This window comes from Prionailurus bengalensis, chromosome B3 (genome assembly GCF_016509475.1).
Source record: "Prionailurus bengalensis isolate Pbe53 chromosome B3, Fcat_Pben_1.1_paternal_pri, whole genome shotgun sequence".
Taxonomy (NCBI): domain Eukaryota; kingdom Metazoa; phylum Chordata; class Mammalia; order Carnivora; family Felidae; genus Prionailurus; species Prionailurus bengalensis.
Window position 1 is genome coordinate 63,298,168 of NC_057355.1, and position 16,590 is coordinate 63,314,757.

General features: G+C 38.7%; 1 protein-coding gene across 1 annotated transcript in view; it reads right to left on the bottom strand.

Moving 5' to 3' along the window:
* Positions 1 to 691: 691 nt before the first annotated feature.
* The window catches only part of EIF2AK4 (eukaryotic translation initiation factor 2 alpha kinase 4), a 98,965-nt gene continuing 83,066 nt past the window's right edge, over positions 692 to 16,590 (bottom strand). The window contains 9 exon segments of the mRNA XM_043555682.1: positions 692 to 927; positions 1,410 to 1,528; positions 4,381 to 4,395; positions 4,397 to 4,426; positions 4,956 to 5,024; positions 6,231 to 6,328; positions 7,221 to 7,279; positions 9,723 to 9,835; positions 16,179 to 16,265. Coding sequence (XP_043411617.1) covers positions 870 to 927; positions 1,410 to 1,528; positions 4,381 to 4,395; positions 4,397 to 4,426; positions 4,956 to 5,024; positions 6,231 to 6,328; positions 7,221 to 7,279; positions 9,723 to 9,835; positions 16,179 to 16,265 — 648 coding nt within the window. The 3' untranslated portion in view covers positions 692 to 869.

Sequence of the window (16,590 nt, forward strand, 5' to 3'; positions counted from 1 at the left end):
TTTTTGCCTATTACTGGTTTTTGATTTGTGGTTACCATTAGGTTAGTAGTTAGTATCTCATCTCTTGTGCATATAGCAATCTATATTAAGCTGTTGTTCACGGAAGTTTGAACCCATTGTTTACTCCTCTCCCCACATTCTAGGTATTTGGGATATCCTTTACATCCTTTTATTTTGTGAATCCCTTTACTAATTTTTAGAGATAAACTTAATTTTATGCTTTTGTGCTTTCTACTTTTCTTCTGTCTATATGGTCTTTCCTTTCCACTGAGTCCCCTTTAACACATCTTGTAGGGCTGGTTTAGTGGTCATGAATTCCTTTAGCTTTTGTTTGAGAAACTCTCTCTCTCCTTCTATTCTGAAGGATAGCCTTGCTGGATAGAGTATTTGTGGCTGCAGGTTTTCTTTTAGCACTTTGGATATACCATGTCCCTCCCTCTGGCCTGCCAAGTTTTTGGTGAAAAATTAGCCAGTAGCCTTACAGGGTTTCCCTCGTATGTAACTGTTTTCTCTTGTACATTACTTTTTGGCTGTTTTAATTACTATGTTTCTTGGTGTGGACCTTTTTGGGGTGGTTTGGGCACAGTCATGTGCTTAGTCATTAGGATTAAGAAAAAACGTGGCTGTTTTCTTGTGTTCTAGCTCCACAAAACCTTCAGTGTTAATGGATTTGCAATTTAAAAGCAGCAGATATATGAAACCATTTATTATATTCAAAAAGATAAATTTATATATTACACATGAAAAACTTACAAAGCTCAACTTTGTGGGACACCTTCTTAGAATGTAAAGTTTAAATTACAGTGAATGTACAACATTTCATAGTATAAGCTCCTGTCTTTCAACAAGATAATGACCATTCTTTAGGATTAAAATAAAATTCTGTAGTAGTCATCTCTGTAGCTATACAGGAATAACACAGATACCCTGCAAAAGAGAAAAAGGTAGGATCAATATAATGGGTGAAGAACAAAGTTAATAACAAATTTAGAACGCTTAATGTAAGTTTTACAGAAGTGGTGATGGGCAAGGGTCTGTAGTATAGGATCCTACATGAGGGGAACACCATGCCTTTTAAGCAGCTGGTAACGAATGACTGGCATTCTGACATGAGGACATCTACGGCACAGCAGTCACAGCATTTCCCTTTCATTTAGACATTCGTAGGAGTTACCTGGGTGATGAAGATTCAAAGTGGGATTGCTACCCCTGGGACTGCTGGGTTTTGTTATTGACAAATCACGACTGATTCATAGTCCTGAGCAAGCCTTACTGGTTATCAGGTGCCATTCCAACATAATCGCTTCTCAGCCATCAGAACTCGACAAGACAATAAAATATGCCATTTCAAAATCCCTCCTTGAGTTTTAACCCACACTGAAACCTGCAATACCTAAGTGGTAACTTACTTTTTTTCTACTTTGATGTTATAAATTTCATCACAGACTAATTTGAGGTATCTTTGCTTTGGCAGGCGGGACAGCAGCTGCTTCACAGTTGTATTAAATGCCTGTTCATCAGCATCCCACTAGGAAAAAATAGATAAGAGTTAATGACAGGTACTAGTGTTTATTCACTGGCTTTTTCTGGGTCACTAATGAAATGCCAATGCCATTTAAGTGTACTGCAAAAAATCACTTACAGATAAAACTGGTGGGAGATTGTTGGGGTTTTTCCTTTGAAGCACTGATTTTTCTGTACAAGACTCCTTTTTAGATCCCGCTGAGCAATGCCGTAGTGTGCTACGTGACTTTAGACCAGTTATTACTGATTTATTTTGTGTAAAATGCAAATAACACCTCTGTGTGCATCCATTTGAGTGGAGCATAAAGCAGTAACTGCCAGCACAGTGGTATATGCTTATTTACAAGATGACAAGAGAAAAATGTATCAAATGTTAGTTTGGGGGCAAAGTTCATTTTTTTTCATCTAATTTAATCTGTGACTAAACACAGAGTAGACAAAAAAGTATTCTTTGATAGGATGTTAAAAAAAAAATCACCTGCCGCTATGATTGAAGTTTGTTACCTTAAGAATGCTTATTCAGGGGCACCTGGGTGGCTTAGTCAGTTAAGCCTCCAGCTTCACCTCAGGTCATGATCTCACTGTTCATGGGTTTGAGCCCCATGTCGGGGTCTGTGCTGACAGCTCAGCGCCTGAAGCCTGCTTCAGGTTCTGTGATTCCCTCTTTCTGCCCCTCCCCCACTCATGTTCTTTCTCTCAAAATAATATACATTTGAAGAAATGCTTATTCAACTTTTTAGAAGTTTTAGGCTATTTGATATTAAAGGCTACTCATAAAAAAGACTTTTTTGGGGGTGCCTGGGTGGCTCAGTCCATTGAGCATCTATCTGACTCTTGATTTTGGCTCAGGTCATGGTCTCACTGTGAAATCAAGCCCGCATCAGGCTTCGAGTTGGCAGTGCACAGCCTGCTTAGGATTCTCTCCCTGCCCTGTCCCTGATCGTGCTCTCTCTCTCAAAAATAAATAAAAGTGTTTTTTATTTTTTTTAATTCCAGTATGGTTAACATACAGTATTAGTTTCAGGTGTATAACATAGTGCTTTAACGTTTCTATACACATTCCATGCTCATCATGGTAAGTGTACTCTATCCCCTTCACCGATTGTACCTATCCACCCCTTGTCTGGTAGCCATCAGTTCTCTTAACTATAGAGTGTTCCTTAGTCTTTTTTTTTTCCTTATTTGCTTTGTTTCTTAAATTCAACATATGAATGAAATCATGAAATTTGTCTTTCTCTGGTTTATTCCATTTAGCTATCTTATTGTAGTTTTGATTTGCATTTCCCTGATGATGGGTGATGTTGAGCATCTTTCCATGTGTCTGTTGGCCATCTGTATGTCTTTGGAAAAATGTCTATTTGGGTCCTATGTCCATTTTTAAATCAGATTGCTTGTTTTTAGTGCTACCTATAAAAACTTACACACACACACACTTAATTCTTAATTTTTATAAAAATACATAGTTCTAGTTCTACAAATAAGCTTCCCTAGTTGTAATGAAGGTCTGAGACAGCATTGTATGGAGGTTAAGAGTATAGATTTTACTAGTCTGTCTAGGTTCAAATCCTGTCTCTGCTAATTACTAGTAGGTTGACCTCGAGTAAGGTATTTTATATTTCTGGGCACCTGGCTGGTTCAGTTGGTTGAGGGTCTGACTCTTGATTTTGGCTCAGGTCATGAGCCCAGCATCGTGGGATTGAGCCCCAGGTTGGGCTCCATGCTAAGTGTGGAAACCTGCTTAAGATGGTCTCTCCCTCTGCCCCTCTCCCCTGCTTGTGTGCTCTCTCTCTCAAAAATAAAATTTTTTTTAAGATACTTAATATCTCTTCTTCCATTCTCCATAAAATTCTGCTTTTTATTTATATAATGGGTTAACAGTACCTATCTCGAGTTTGTTATGATTAAAGGAGTTAATATTTGAAAAATACTTGGGAATGCAAGCTGGTGCAGCCACTCTAGAAAACAGTATGGAGGTTCCTCAAACAACTAAAAATAGAACTATCCTATGACCCAGCAATTGCACTACTAGGCATTTATCCATGGGATACAGGTGTGCTGTTTCAAAGGGGCACATGCACCCCCATGTTTATAGCAGCACTACTGACAGCCCAAGTATGGAAAGAGCCCAAATGTCCATCGATGGATGAATGGATAAAGAAGACACGGTATGTGTATACACACACACACACAATGGAGTATTACTCGGCAATCAGAAAGAATGAAATCTTGCCATTTGCAACTATGTGGATGGAACTGGAGGGTATTATGCTAAGTGAAATTAGTCAGAGAAAGACAAAAATCATATGACTTCACGCATATGAGGACTTTAAGAGACAAAACCGATGAATATAAGGGAAGGGAAATAAACAGGGAGGGGGACAAAACAGAAGAGACTCATAGATATGGAGAACAAACTGAGGGTTACTGGAGGGGTTGTGGCGCCGGGGGATGGGCCAAATGGGTCAGGGGCATTAAGGAATCTACTCCTGAAATCATTGTTTCACTATATGCTAATTTGGATGTAAATTTTTAAAAATTTTTTTTAAAAAATCATGCTTAGAGCAAGGCCTGCTAGAGCCTGATACACAGTAAAAATATGAGGTGTGCAGTAAAAGTACAGGGTGTTGAAATATTCTCTGAAATTTAAAAGAAAGTCACTAGAAAAGTATGATTCTCTCAATCTGATTCAGTAATATATATGTCACATAAAAGAACAATGTTATTGAATTCCTGGAACTGTCAAAAAATACTCCGTATCACTAAGAAAATAATGCCATTTTAATTTTGTTTTGGCAAATTAACACCCAAACTTTGGAATTTTAAAGGCCATATTGCACAAGAGTTCATCTTGCTTACCTCTAATGATAAAAAACTGTAGGATGGTTTCTTTGGGTAGATCCACCTGTCGATACACAAAAATGTAGGTTATCTGTCAAGGAACCCAAGGCAGCACATACTGCCTGACAATGGTGGTGTTTGGAGGGAGCAACATGAATAGGGTTGGCAGAGTCTGGGACACGACTGCTATCAAATAAAGCACACTTAGATGAACCATGCAACGGTAAGAGGTCAGCACTGGAGAACGAATATCTCTGGTCCTCACATGTTACACCCCAGAAGCTTGCTGCTACTTTCTGCACTCGGTATATTTTTAATGAGGCAAAGGTCTGAAACATTTTAGGAAAATAGTGATTTTGTTTTTATTCCCCCTGCCCCCCCCCCCCATCTTTCAGAGGAAGAAAACAGGAGAAACAAACACAGAACCTTCAGTTTTCTCCCCAGTTTTTACAGATTTAGATTGCATGTGGTTCATATCAGTGATGAACGGCCTGGATCCCAGTACTGTGCACACTGAGCATAAATGGCCTGACCTCTGAGGAAACAACTTTAACAACAGGACAATTCTCAAAATGTTAAAGAAAGAGACTTACAGCCAGAATTTCAATTTCACTGCTTTTCTGATGTAAGTTGGCAAGGGAGGTCTGAAGTCGGGTTTGTACCTAAAACAAGAAAACCTGTCAGAATTCAGAAGCTGCCAACCCAAACCATCTTTCTTGCCATTTTATTTATTGTAGGAAACCATCCATCACGAGTGACAAACTAAGGCCTAGAAGGGCTCCCAAAGATTATCTACGGACATGTTCTCAACCCACCCCGGGAAAATGAGTGCTTAGTCTATCCTGATCTCAGGGGAAATGAGATTTTATAGTCTGTTTTGATAACTTAATGCTCCACCTACTTAGTTGTTTAGCATTAAGCTCAGGGCACTAAAACTGTACGTGGGAGCAGGAGGATTTTATTATTAAGCTACATTTGGAAAAAGAAGAAGGTGACAGCAGTGAGGACATGGAACTCAAGGGGGATGAAACAACAGAAAGATGTGAAAATGCGTCACCATCCAACATCCTGAGAAACAGCCAGGAGAGCATAGCAAAATGAGGTCATCTTTTATATTTGTCTAAATGCATTTCTACATAATGACTGTTCTGTAACACTCACTTCCCAAGTTAGGCCAGTGTCCTGACCGGGCTCATGAGTGTGAGGACTGCCCTTATTTCTTTCCCCTACCTATTTAAATCCATCAGGGATTCCCTCCAGGAGGCCTTCGTCTATCATCCGTGCAGACACTGCTCTCCACCCCGCCCCTGTGTCTGTATGTAGCACACTCCTAACACTCCTATTCAGTGTGCCTAATGCAGCATTCTGTTACTTCTCCTCTGTTGTTCTCCCAACTGTATCCTGCATATGCTTCAAAGGTTTTATAAACTCTGAGGATTGGACCATGCCATATGTCTTTTAAATTTTACATGGTATTTCCCACCAAATCCGGCATACAGCAGATAGCAAAAACATGTATGCAGACAGAAACCTGCCCCAAGTCTTGGAACAGATCTCAATGTGCTTTGTTATTCAGAACAAAACCCAACCCTTTCTGCCATTAGACATACACCAGGAAGTCTTTGTTTAGATCTAATAACTCTGACAGTAGGTGCTTCTAGGTGCCCACAACATACACGGATGCCTCTTTGGAGGGCAAATGGGGCAGAATCCTAACACCAGAGATAGCTGAGTTGATGAATTTTCAGAAGCCACCAAGTTACGGAAGTGAGGAGGAAAATATTTCCAGGAAACTCTGTTTCTTAACTTCCTTTCCTATTTTCTTCCTCCTTTGTAGCTTACACGAGAAAGCTGAGGGAACTGTGTACCTGAGTTTCATACCGCCTCCTAGTGCTGGCTGACAGCTTCTCTGGGGCGATCACACTCACAATGGGAACAACAGCAGCTCCATGGATTTCAAACAAACCTGAAACAGAAAGTTTCAGAATGTATGGTCTTAACTGATCCCACCCACTTTCTGTAACACACCACAGAGATGCCAGGGATATTCATAGAAGCCGCTCTGGTGTCGTTCTATGGGCTAGATTCTGTCTGCGCTTGGTTTTTGACCTGGAGGAGCCCAGAACCCTGATGCTTCTGTCAAAATTACCAGGCTTCTCTCCTCAAGTGGGAGGTGGGGTGGAAGGTGACTAAGGCACAGGGAGGCTATATGTGTCACCAAAACCTGGTGACCTTAAGGGGGAAAAAAAATCACACTTAACTATCCCTCAAATTCTAAATTCCTGAAAGTATCTGAAAACCAACAGTGGCAGAAAGTCAATGATAGCAGAAACAAACCAAAAAGACCCAGTTCTGTTAAAAGCCAAATAAGTCGTCTTGTGGACAATGCTTGGGGCATTGCTTTTTCAGTAAGGTTGGTAGATGTGGTGAAACTAAAGATTTAACTATCACCACTGTTCCTCTTGGCTTTCAAGAAAACAAAATGCATACACAGTGTCTTTCTCAAGGGATTTCAACATATTATTCTTCAATCTTCTGTGTGGGGAAGATTTCCAGGAAAATTATCCACATTTAATCTGTACAATAAACCGAGCCAAAGGAAGATTAAACCAGTTGTGAAAATAAGACAGTAAGACAGGGATGTATTAGGATCAGAGGAATCACCAAACTTCCCATCTTTTTCTAGGATATGGGTTTCAAAGCACAGAGAAAAATTCCAGCTGGTACATTTAACAGTATGTGTTACTTTCAAAATGTATTTCTGATGCAGCAAGGAGGCACCACAGTCATTAGTGCTTACCGCAAACGTGCACGCACACACACAGCACGATTATGTTCAGATCATAATTAGTAAATACCTGAAGCATTAGAAAATGACCCCTTCAGATTTTGCACTGCAAGATTATCGGAAGCTTCTCTAAAAACAAACAAAAACAATTACAAAACAGTCAATAAAGCAAAACACAGATAAAGTGAGCCATTTTTTCTATTAAATGCAAAAACTAAATGGTGGTTATTAGTGGAAGAAAAATAACAAACTTGAAGTTAATTTTGCGTTTGGTCAACAGCAAGTAAAAATTAAAAAGGATGTCATTTCAGATTAACAAATGCCTAAAGACAACCTTTTGATGTATTCAGCTATGTCTGAAATCCTGGCTCAACATAAGAAGCTAATTTCAATGAAATCTAATGGGTGTTCTTTCCGCCCCCCTCACAATACAAGGAAACATTAGCAATGGCATGCCCCACCTTTATTATGGCAGCAACCTTGGTGATCTCCCACAGGAGAACATTTAGTAAACAAGGAGATTCTTTCAAAAGCTGTGAATGGACATTCTTTTAAAGACTGAATTAGTTTATAGCCTTTGAGAGACATAATAGTTCTCTCGGGGAAAACATGGAAGTAATCACGCACATGGAGGAAAGATTTTAAACCTTTCCCTGCTAAAACTGAATCCCATCTGGCCTTTTAAGTGTCTTAATGTTCACCTGTACTATTAATTAGTTGAGTATTTTATGCTTTCTAAACCTCTATTTTTTAAAATCCATAATCCTAATATCTGGTGACTTCCAGAACATTATATGCCTTCAGAGAAAGCGCGCTGGTGAACTTATTCAAGCTAGGTGCAGATGGGAATTTACTCAAGCAGGGTGAGGGAAGAAGAGAGTAAGAATGTTTATTTTATAGAAGCCAGGATTTTTCACTGTTGGCACTATTGACATTTGGCGCCAGATAACTCTTGGTTGGCGGTCTGGGCGGTCAGTCCCATGTACTGTAGAAGCAGCAGCACCCCTGATCTCTCCTAGATACTAGCGGCACCCCCAGTTCTAACAACCAGAAATGTCTGCAAACAGTGCCAAGTGTCCCCTACTTGAGAATCACTGATAGAAGCCAAAAAAAGTATTTCTGATTATGAGCATATATGTAAAAGTTACACATTTATTAAAAAAAAAAAAGCCTTAAGAAAATTAGGATCCCTTGTAATCCCACTAACCAGAAATAACTACAATTAAAAATTTGGTACGTCATTCCAGCCTATATGTGGACTGTGTATTTTGATTGAGAAAAATAGGATCGTATATGTTGTCTGTGGACATCCTTCCATGTCAATAAATTCAGCTTTACTAGAATCAACATTTAAAAAAAAAAATTTGTTTTTAAGTAAACTCTGTGTCCAATATGGGGCTCAAAGTCATAATCCTGAGATCAAGAGTCACATGTTCTTTTGACTGAGCCAGTCAGGCCTGGCTCCTAGAATCATCATTTTTGAAGGCTGCATAGCATTTCACTATATTACTATAATCCAAACAATCTTCTAGAATGGATTTTGTGATACTATAAGTGAGAGATTTCTCAGCGTGTGGTCCAGGGACCTCTGGAGGCCCCTGAGACCCTTTCAGAGGTCTGTAAGGTCAAGACAATTTTCACCACAATCCTAAAATGTTACTTCTCTCTTTTTTTTATGCTCATCCTCTCACAAGTGTGTCCTGGAATTTTCCAGAGACTATATGATGGGTGATAGCACAACAGATTGAATGCAGAAGCAGATGACAATCTAGTTTTTTCTATCAAAGTGTTAATGCATTTTTTTTTCCATTTTTGTCTGTTTATCTGTAAAAAGATGAAAGTGTTGCTCTTCTTAAATTTCTTTGGTTTTGGAAAATAGTTATTTTTCATTAAAATATGTCATTTAGATTAGCATGTAATTGGTTTATTGAAAAAAATATTTTTAAAATATTCATTTTAATTCTACCAAATTACTGATAGATGCAACCCACATAAACAACATTCTTTGATGCCCTCAAATAATTTTTAAGGATATAAAGGGCTTCTAAGGCCAAAAAGTTTGGAACTGCTGTTATAAACAATGCCTTGATAGACATCTTTCACATACCCCCATGGGATAATTTTTGCTATAAATTCCTGAAAGTAATATTAATGGGTCTTTCTTTTTAATTTTTAAGGTTTTTAACTTTGTTAAATTCCTATCCAGAGAGTTGCGCCAGTGTACATTTAATATGAGATCTTTTCCCAGAATATATTAGATCTTTCAAATATATTGACAAAATACTACCAAAATTTGCTGCATAACAGACCAAGTAAGATAATTCTGGCTCCTGAGGACTTTCAAACTGATAAAGCATTCTCTGACATGTTATGAGAAAGGAACACTGAAAGTAGGATTAGTCTTATATAGGGGATCGTATACTTCAACTCTTGAGTTCTTCAGAAGCAACAGAATGGTCCATTAAAAGTTATCCTGATGAATCTTTATTTCCCAAAAGGATCAAATTGATTTTTCTAAAAAAGGCACGAAAGTTCTACAGGTATCACAGCTGGTTTTCTGGGCCTTTGTTACCTGATAGTCCTTTCATCACTGACTTTAGTCCTGAGTTTCTGCACAACATAGTCTATAAGATCAGACTCCAGCACGCATTTCTCTGTTTGCCTTTCCTTCTCAAAAGACTTAACCTTAAAAAGAATGAAATAGATCCATCAATTTCTGAAGCCAATAGGCTGAACCCGAGTACAAAACGAAGTCAACAGTTCAGGTTGGTGGTTCTCGACCAGAGGCAATTTTGCTCACCACAGGACAGCTGGCGATGTTTGGAGACAAGTTTTGGTTGTGACATCTATAGAGGGTGCTACCAACATCTTGCGGAGAGACGCCTGGGATGCTGTTCAACATCCTACAGTGCCCAGAACAGCAGCCCCCATAATTATCCGGCCCCAAACGTCACTGTGGCTTTGAGAAACTCTGGTATAGACTAGAAAAGCTTATCATTGGTGATAGAGTTTTAAAAAAGGGGGGGGGGGGGGGTTGGCAAGACTAACCAGCTCCTATTTCATTTCTTTCACATTTTCTTCCCCTTAAATATCCCCTGGTCAGTCACCAAGTGTCCACCCCCTCCCCAACCCCCATTCCAAACCTAAGTCCTGTCATCCCATTTTTTTACGATACCTTTCATCTTCACTGGCCATGGAGTGGCCTTGGCTTAGAATAGCTTTATATTGTTCGCACTGCTATCCCTGTCTTCAGTTTCCCCTCACTCCATTCCATGCTACACGTACCTGCAGATTAATTTTTTTCACATACAACTCTGATGTCCCCTTCTGTAGAAAATAGATGCTCTGGAGGCCCCTGAGGCAGGTCTCAAGCTGCCACATAAAATCTAAATTCCTTGGTGGGCGTTTTGCTCCCCATGATCTAGCTAAAACTAGTCTCTCCTGAGGTACCTCTTCTTTGCAATGCTTCTGCTTCATCCAAAGTAGACTTATTCAGGATAATACCAGAATAGTTCTTTGCTGGCCTCCCTCTGACTCTGGAACAGGCGGGTCAAAGACTTACCATTACCGTTGCTATTCCTTATGCTTAAAAGGTCCTTTCAGCACGTACCTATATGCTACCCATCCATGAGGGTCCAGCATAAACCCCACCTCTACCCTGAAGACTTCTCTGCTACTTCTGAAGTCCTCTCCTGGGTGGTGATGAACCCTCATAGAACGTTCTCTATAGGACTCTAATGGCATTTAGCATTTTCTAACTCATAATCGTGCACAAATGTGTTATGTTCCCTACCAGATTATAGGATACCTCACAGGAGGGCCTGAGGCTTAAATGTCACTGTATCCTTTAGGATCTTAAATTCCATCCCTTCTACACTGTTAATACTTAAAATGCATTTGTTGACTGGGTGAATGAAGTGATGTCTTGCCCTTCAAATATGAAGGTGATACAAGATTGGAAAGAGCTGGACAGGCTGAAACAATGTTCTAGAATGAACAAGATCACATTTAATGGAGATAAATATGACGTCCTGTAATTGAAGCCTTCGTTGTAGGTGGCCAACCAGACATGGTGATAACTGTTAAAAGGCCAATGAATTTTAGCTGATAAGTTCAGTATAAGCCCAAGAGCCACATGGTTGCTAAGAGTTCACTAGTAAGCTCCATTAGGATAAATATGGTATCTGGATTGAGGGAGGTCAGAGAGCATTCTCATTTAGTCAAAATATTCTTAGAGTGCTGTGTAGAATTCTAGGATCACATTTAAAGACAGACATTAACCAAGCATGTCTAGGGGAGCTTAACTAGGAGGGTCAAGGATCTGGGAAATCATGTTAAGAGAAATGGCTTAAGTAACCAGAATGTTTAATCCAGAAAACATGGAGAGCCTGGATGGCTCAGTTGGTTAAGCATCCGACCCTGGCTCAGTTCATGATCTCACAGTTCATGGGTTCAAGCCCCACATCAGAGTCTGTGCTGACAGCTCAGAGCCCGGAGCCTGCTTTGGATTCTGTGTTTTCCTCTCTCTGCCCCTCCCCGACTCGTACTCTGTCTCCCTCTTTCTTTCTCAAAGATAAATAAACGTTAAAAAAAATTTTTTTACACCAGCAATGAGGATAGAGTGGCATAGAGTGGCATAGTCTCCTAGAATTTATTTGAAGGTAGTTGAGAGAAGGAGGAAGAATTAGCCTGGCTATTGCGACTACTCAAGAAGACAGAACTAAGACCATTGAGCGTTAGATTTTGGGAAGGAGATTAATTCAGGTTTTTAAAATTTGCTCAGCATTATAGCACTGTCTTATGACACAAGTTATCCAGCAAAGGCTTGATGGTCACCTCTCAGTACTACTGCAGGAGCAATCACTATTCTGGAAGAGGCCTGATCAGTAGTTCTTAAGGGCATTTCTAATTTTGTGACTAACCAGTAGACTAGTAGTGGGGACTTGCAAATCTTCCCTAAAAGGATAAACTACTCCAAGAACTGCCTTCCTGCCTTCAACAGTTAGAAAACCCGACAAAACACATAAGATTTTTCAGACATTAGACAACAAGCAACAACTCTTTCTCAAAAATGAACCTAAAAAAATTTTTTTTAACTTTTTAACTTTTTTTTTTATTGTTCATTTTTGAGAGATAGAGACAGAGCACAAGTGGGAGAGGGGCAGAGAGAGGGAGACACAGAATCCAAAGCAGGCTCCAGGTGCTAAGCTGTCAGCACAGAGTCTGATGTGAGGCTTGAACTCAGGAACGATGAGACCATGACCTGAGCCGAAGTCAGATGCTCAACCGACTGAGCCACCCAGGCGATACTGCCTTATTAGTAATGGGTCAGCTCAGAGCTAAAGGCGGCCCTGGTCTGCCCTAACAAAGCTTAACACCAAGCCTGGAAAGGATCAAACAATTCAAGTATTTTAACTATACCCCAGAACAAAGCCCAGCAGTATTTCCAAAAATGTAAAATTCATAATGTCCACAACCAATCCAAAATTACTAGGCATGCAAGGTGGCAAGAAAATAGGACTCACAGCAAGGAGAAACGACAGAAACAGACAGAGAAATGTCTCAGAAATTATGGAATTAGTAGACAGATACCTTAGAATGACTGTTTTAAATCTTATAAAAAATATAAAGGAAACAAAAACCGTAAGAGAGAAATGGAAGACCTAAAGATCCAAATATAACTTATAAAGATGGAAAAATACAATATCCGAAATAAGAAATGCAGTGGGATTAATAGCATGTAAGATATTGCAGAAAGATCAGTGAATGATCCAGAATAAAGCATGGGGGGGAGGGGGGGGACAAGACAAAGACAGACTCAATGAGGTGTGGGGCGATATCAGATAATTAACATACTGTAATTGGAGTCCTAGAAGTAAAAGAGGAAAAGGGACAGAAAAATACTTGAGGAAATATTGTCTGAAAATTTTCTAAATTTCATGAGAACTACAAATCTACAGTTCAAAGAAGTCCTATCTACGAATACCAAGTATTAGAATATAGAGAATACCACACTGAGGTAAACCATATTCAAAATGCAGAAAACCAGTGACAAATGAAAATCTTATAAGCTGCCAGAAAATAAAAAACAATCATATTCAGAGGATCAAAGCAGACTTTAACAGAAACGGTGATCAGCTCAGAAGACAGTAAAACACCTCTTCAAAGTGCAAAATGAAAAAAATGTAAATGTTGAATTTTATATCTAACAAAAACATCTTTCAAAAATGAGGGTGAAGACTTTCTCAGACCAATAACAACTGAGACAACTCATGACCAGCACACCTGCATGGACCAGAAATATTAAAGGAAATTCTTCAGGCAGAAGGCAAATGAAATCAGAATGATGTCTTCCTCAGCAAAGGAATCAGTAGTACAAGAGATGGTAACTATGTGGGTAAATATAAAAGACATTTCCCCCTTATTTTAAAAACCTCTCTAAAAAAAACCAAAACAAAAACCTCTTTAAAAAATAACTAATTAAAGCCAAAATAATAACAATGTATTGTGGACTTAACAATATATGTAAGAAAAATATTTGGCAACAACAGCACAAAGAATGAGAGAAGGGAAATGGAAGTATTCTTATAAGGTTCTTACACGATAAGAGAAAGGCATATAACATTTTTTGAAGGTAGAATGTGTTAAGTTAAAGGTGTATATTGCAAACCCTAGAGAGGTCACAAAAACAGTCTCACCAAAAATGAGTAATGGTCAGTAAAATAGTAGATATCAATCTAAAAAGAAGGCATGAAAAGACAAAAATGGAAAAAAGAACAGATGGAATAATCAGAAAACAAATAGTAAAATGGCAGATTTAAACCCAACCATTTCGCTAACTGCATTACAAATTAATGTCTAACAATTCCAATTAAAAGGCAGGAATTGTCAGAGTGGATAAAAAGGCACAACTCAACTGCTGACTGTCTCTAAGAAACGCACTTCAAGACACAGGATGGAAACAGACATGTCATGCAAACACTAACCAAAAGACCTCAGAACAAGAAGTGTTATCAGGGATAAAGAAGAACATTTCATAATGATAAAGAGGTCAATTCATCAAACATATAAAATTCTAAATGTGCATTCACCAAATAACAGAGCTTCAAAATGCAAAAACTGATAAAACTTTTGGAGAAATGGATAAATCTACAATGATAGCTGGAGACTTCAATACTCCTCTCGCAGTAACTGATTGAACATGTAAACAAAATGATTAGTAAAGATACAGAACACTTGGGCAACATCATCATCTAATGTGACCTGATATTTATCAAACACTCCTCCTAACAATGCAGAATACACATTCTTTTCAAGTGTACATGAAACATCACAGTAACAGACCACTGTTTTACTTTAAACCATGACTCAGTAAAATTAAAAGGACTGAAATCATATAGAATATGTATGTTCTTTGATCGCAAAGGAATTAAATCATTAGAAATACTTAAAGAAAGATAGCTGGAAAATACCCAAATATCTGGAAGTAACCCGTGGATCAAAGAAGAAATAACCAAAGAAATTAGGAAGTATTCTGAACTATTAAAAAAATAAAAGGGGTGCCTGGGCGGCTCAGTCGGTGAAGCATCCGACTCTTGATCTCAGCTCAGATCTTGATCTCAGGATTGTGAGCTTAAGCCAGGCATTGGGCTCCATGCTGGATGTGAAGCTTACTTAAAAAAAAAAAAAAAAAATTCTGAACTAAATGAAAATAAAAGCACTACATATAAAAATGTGTGGGATGCAACTAATGCAGTACTTAGAGTGAAATTTATAGCATTAAATAGTTCTACTTAGAAAAGTAAAATCTAAAATCAGTGGTCCAAGTCAGGTGCCTTTTTTGTTTTTTTTAAATGCAAAGACTCAGATAGGATTTTAGGCTTTGCAGGCCAAACAATGTCTCTGCCACATACTATTTCTCTTTCTTTTTTTTTTTCTTTTAAACAAAGAGTGTAAAAAAAATTTGTAGCTCGCAGGCCATACAAAATAGGCTGTGTGCCAGATGTGGCCTATGGGCTGTAGTTTACCCCTAACCTAAAGTTCTATCTGAAGAAATTAGAAATGGAATACACTAAATCCAAAATTTGCAGAATGAAGAGTGGAAATCAATAGAATAGAAAACAAATGAACATAAAATAGGGAAAAATCAATAACATAAAAACACTGGTTTTCTGACAATACAAATAAGATTGATAAACCTCTAGTCAGGCTAGGGTTTTTTTTTACCTCACCAGTGGTTAAAAAAAGAAAAAGTGTGGGCGGGTTGGGGGGTAAGACATAAATTACCAATATCAAGAATGAAAGGGGATTATTACTGCATATCCCACAGACAGCGACAGAAAATATAGGAAGATTTAGATGAAATGGAAACATTCTGGGAAAGATCTACGCTACCAAAAGTCACTTATTCAGAAACAGGCAACCAGAATAGCTCTCTATCAAGGCCCACATGACTCTACTGGGGAATCTGACCAGATATTTGAGGACGAAATAATACCAATTCTACACAAAATCTTCCACAAAGTGGAAGAGGAGAGAACACTGTCTAATTCATTTATGAAGCCAACGTTACACAGATATCAAAACCTGACAAAGATTTAAAAGGGGAGAAATATGTTGATTTTTTTCTTCAAAACCAGAAATAACGGTTAGGAGGTGGTATATTTATGAGTTTCGTAAGTTAAACGCAACAGAGTAAAACTGATTAGGAAACAGCCATAGGCTCTGCCAACCAGCATTTCGGTGTAATGATTATTCTTGTTTTCTTAGACGGAAAAGAGGAGCAAAGGGAGGAAAATAGGAAAAAGCTACTGCCACTGCGTTTGCATTTTTTAAGCTTGAAGGGAAGGATTCAGATGCAGATTCTCTCTTCCTCTATAGTCTTTCTCCAAGAATAGGTCCAGCCAATAAAATAATGGATTTCCACCCACACCCAAGGCCAGGGCCTTAGTGGGAAGTCAGGTGCTCCACAGTTAATACCCAGTTTGGAAAATCTGTTGAACTGTGAAAGATTTCCTTGGGTCTGTACCTTGACATAGCTTCGTCCTTTATCTGAGACAAGGGCCACGTAGGTGATTTCGTGATGTCTGCAGTATTCCTGGAGTTCTTCTTGGGACTGAAACAAACAAACGACAGTGTGTGAAATAAACACAGAACACCTACAGCGGCTTCAAGTGATTAAGGAGACTGCAAACACTGTGTTCAGCTAGATTTTCAAAGTGAATCACTAAACATGCTGACTTCAGGAGATATAAATATTAAGCCAGAAGAGTAAGAATTCAAAGGAGAATAAAACCTTGCTCTTCTTACGTTTGCTATTGTCCTAAGGGGCCACGAACAATCAATGTGGTCAGGTTTTCAAAAGCTCCAAATCTTGATGGAAGGTGCCAAAAATTATACAATACACATACACACAATGAAAAGGCCTCTGAGGGAAGCAA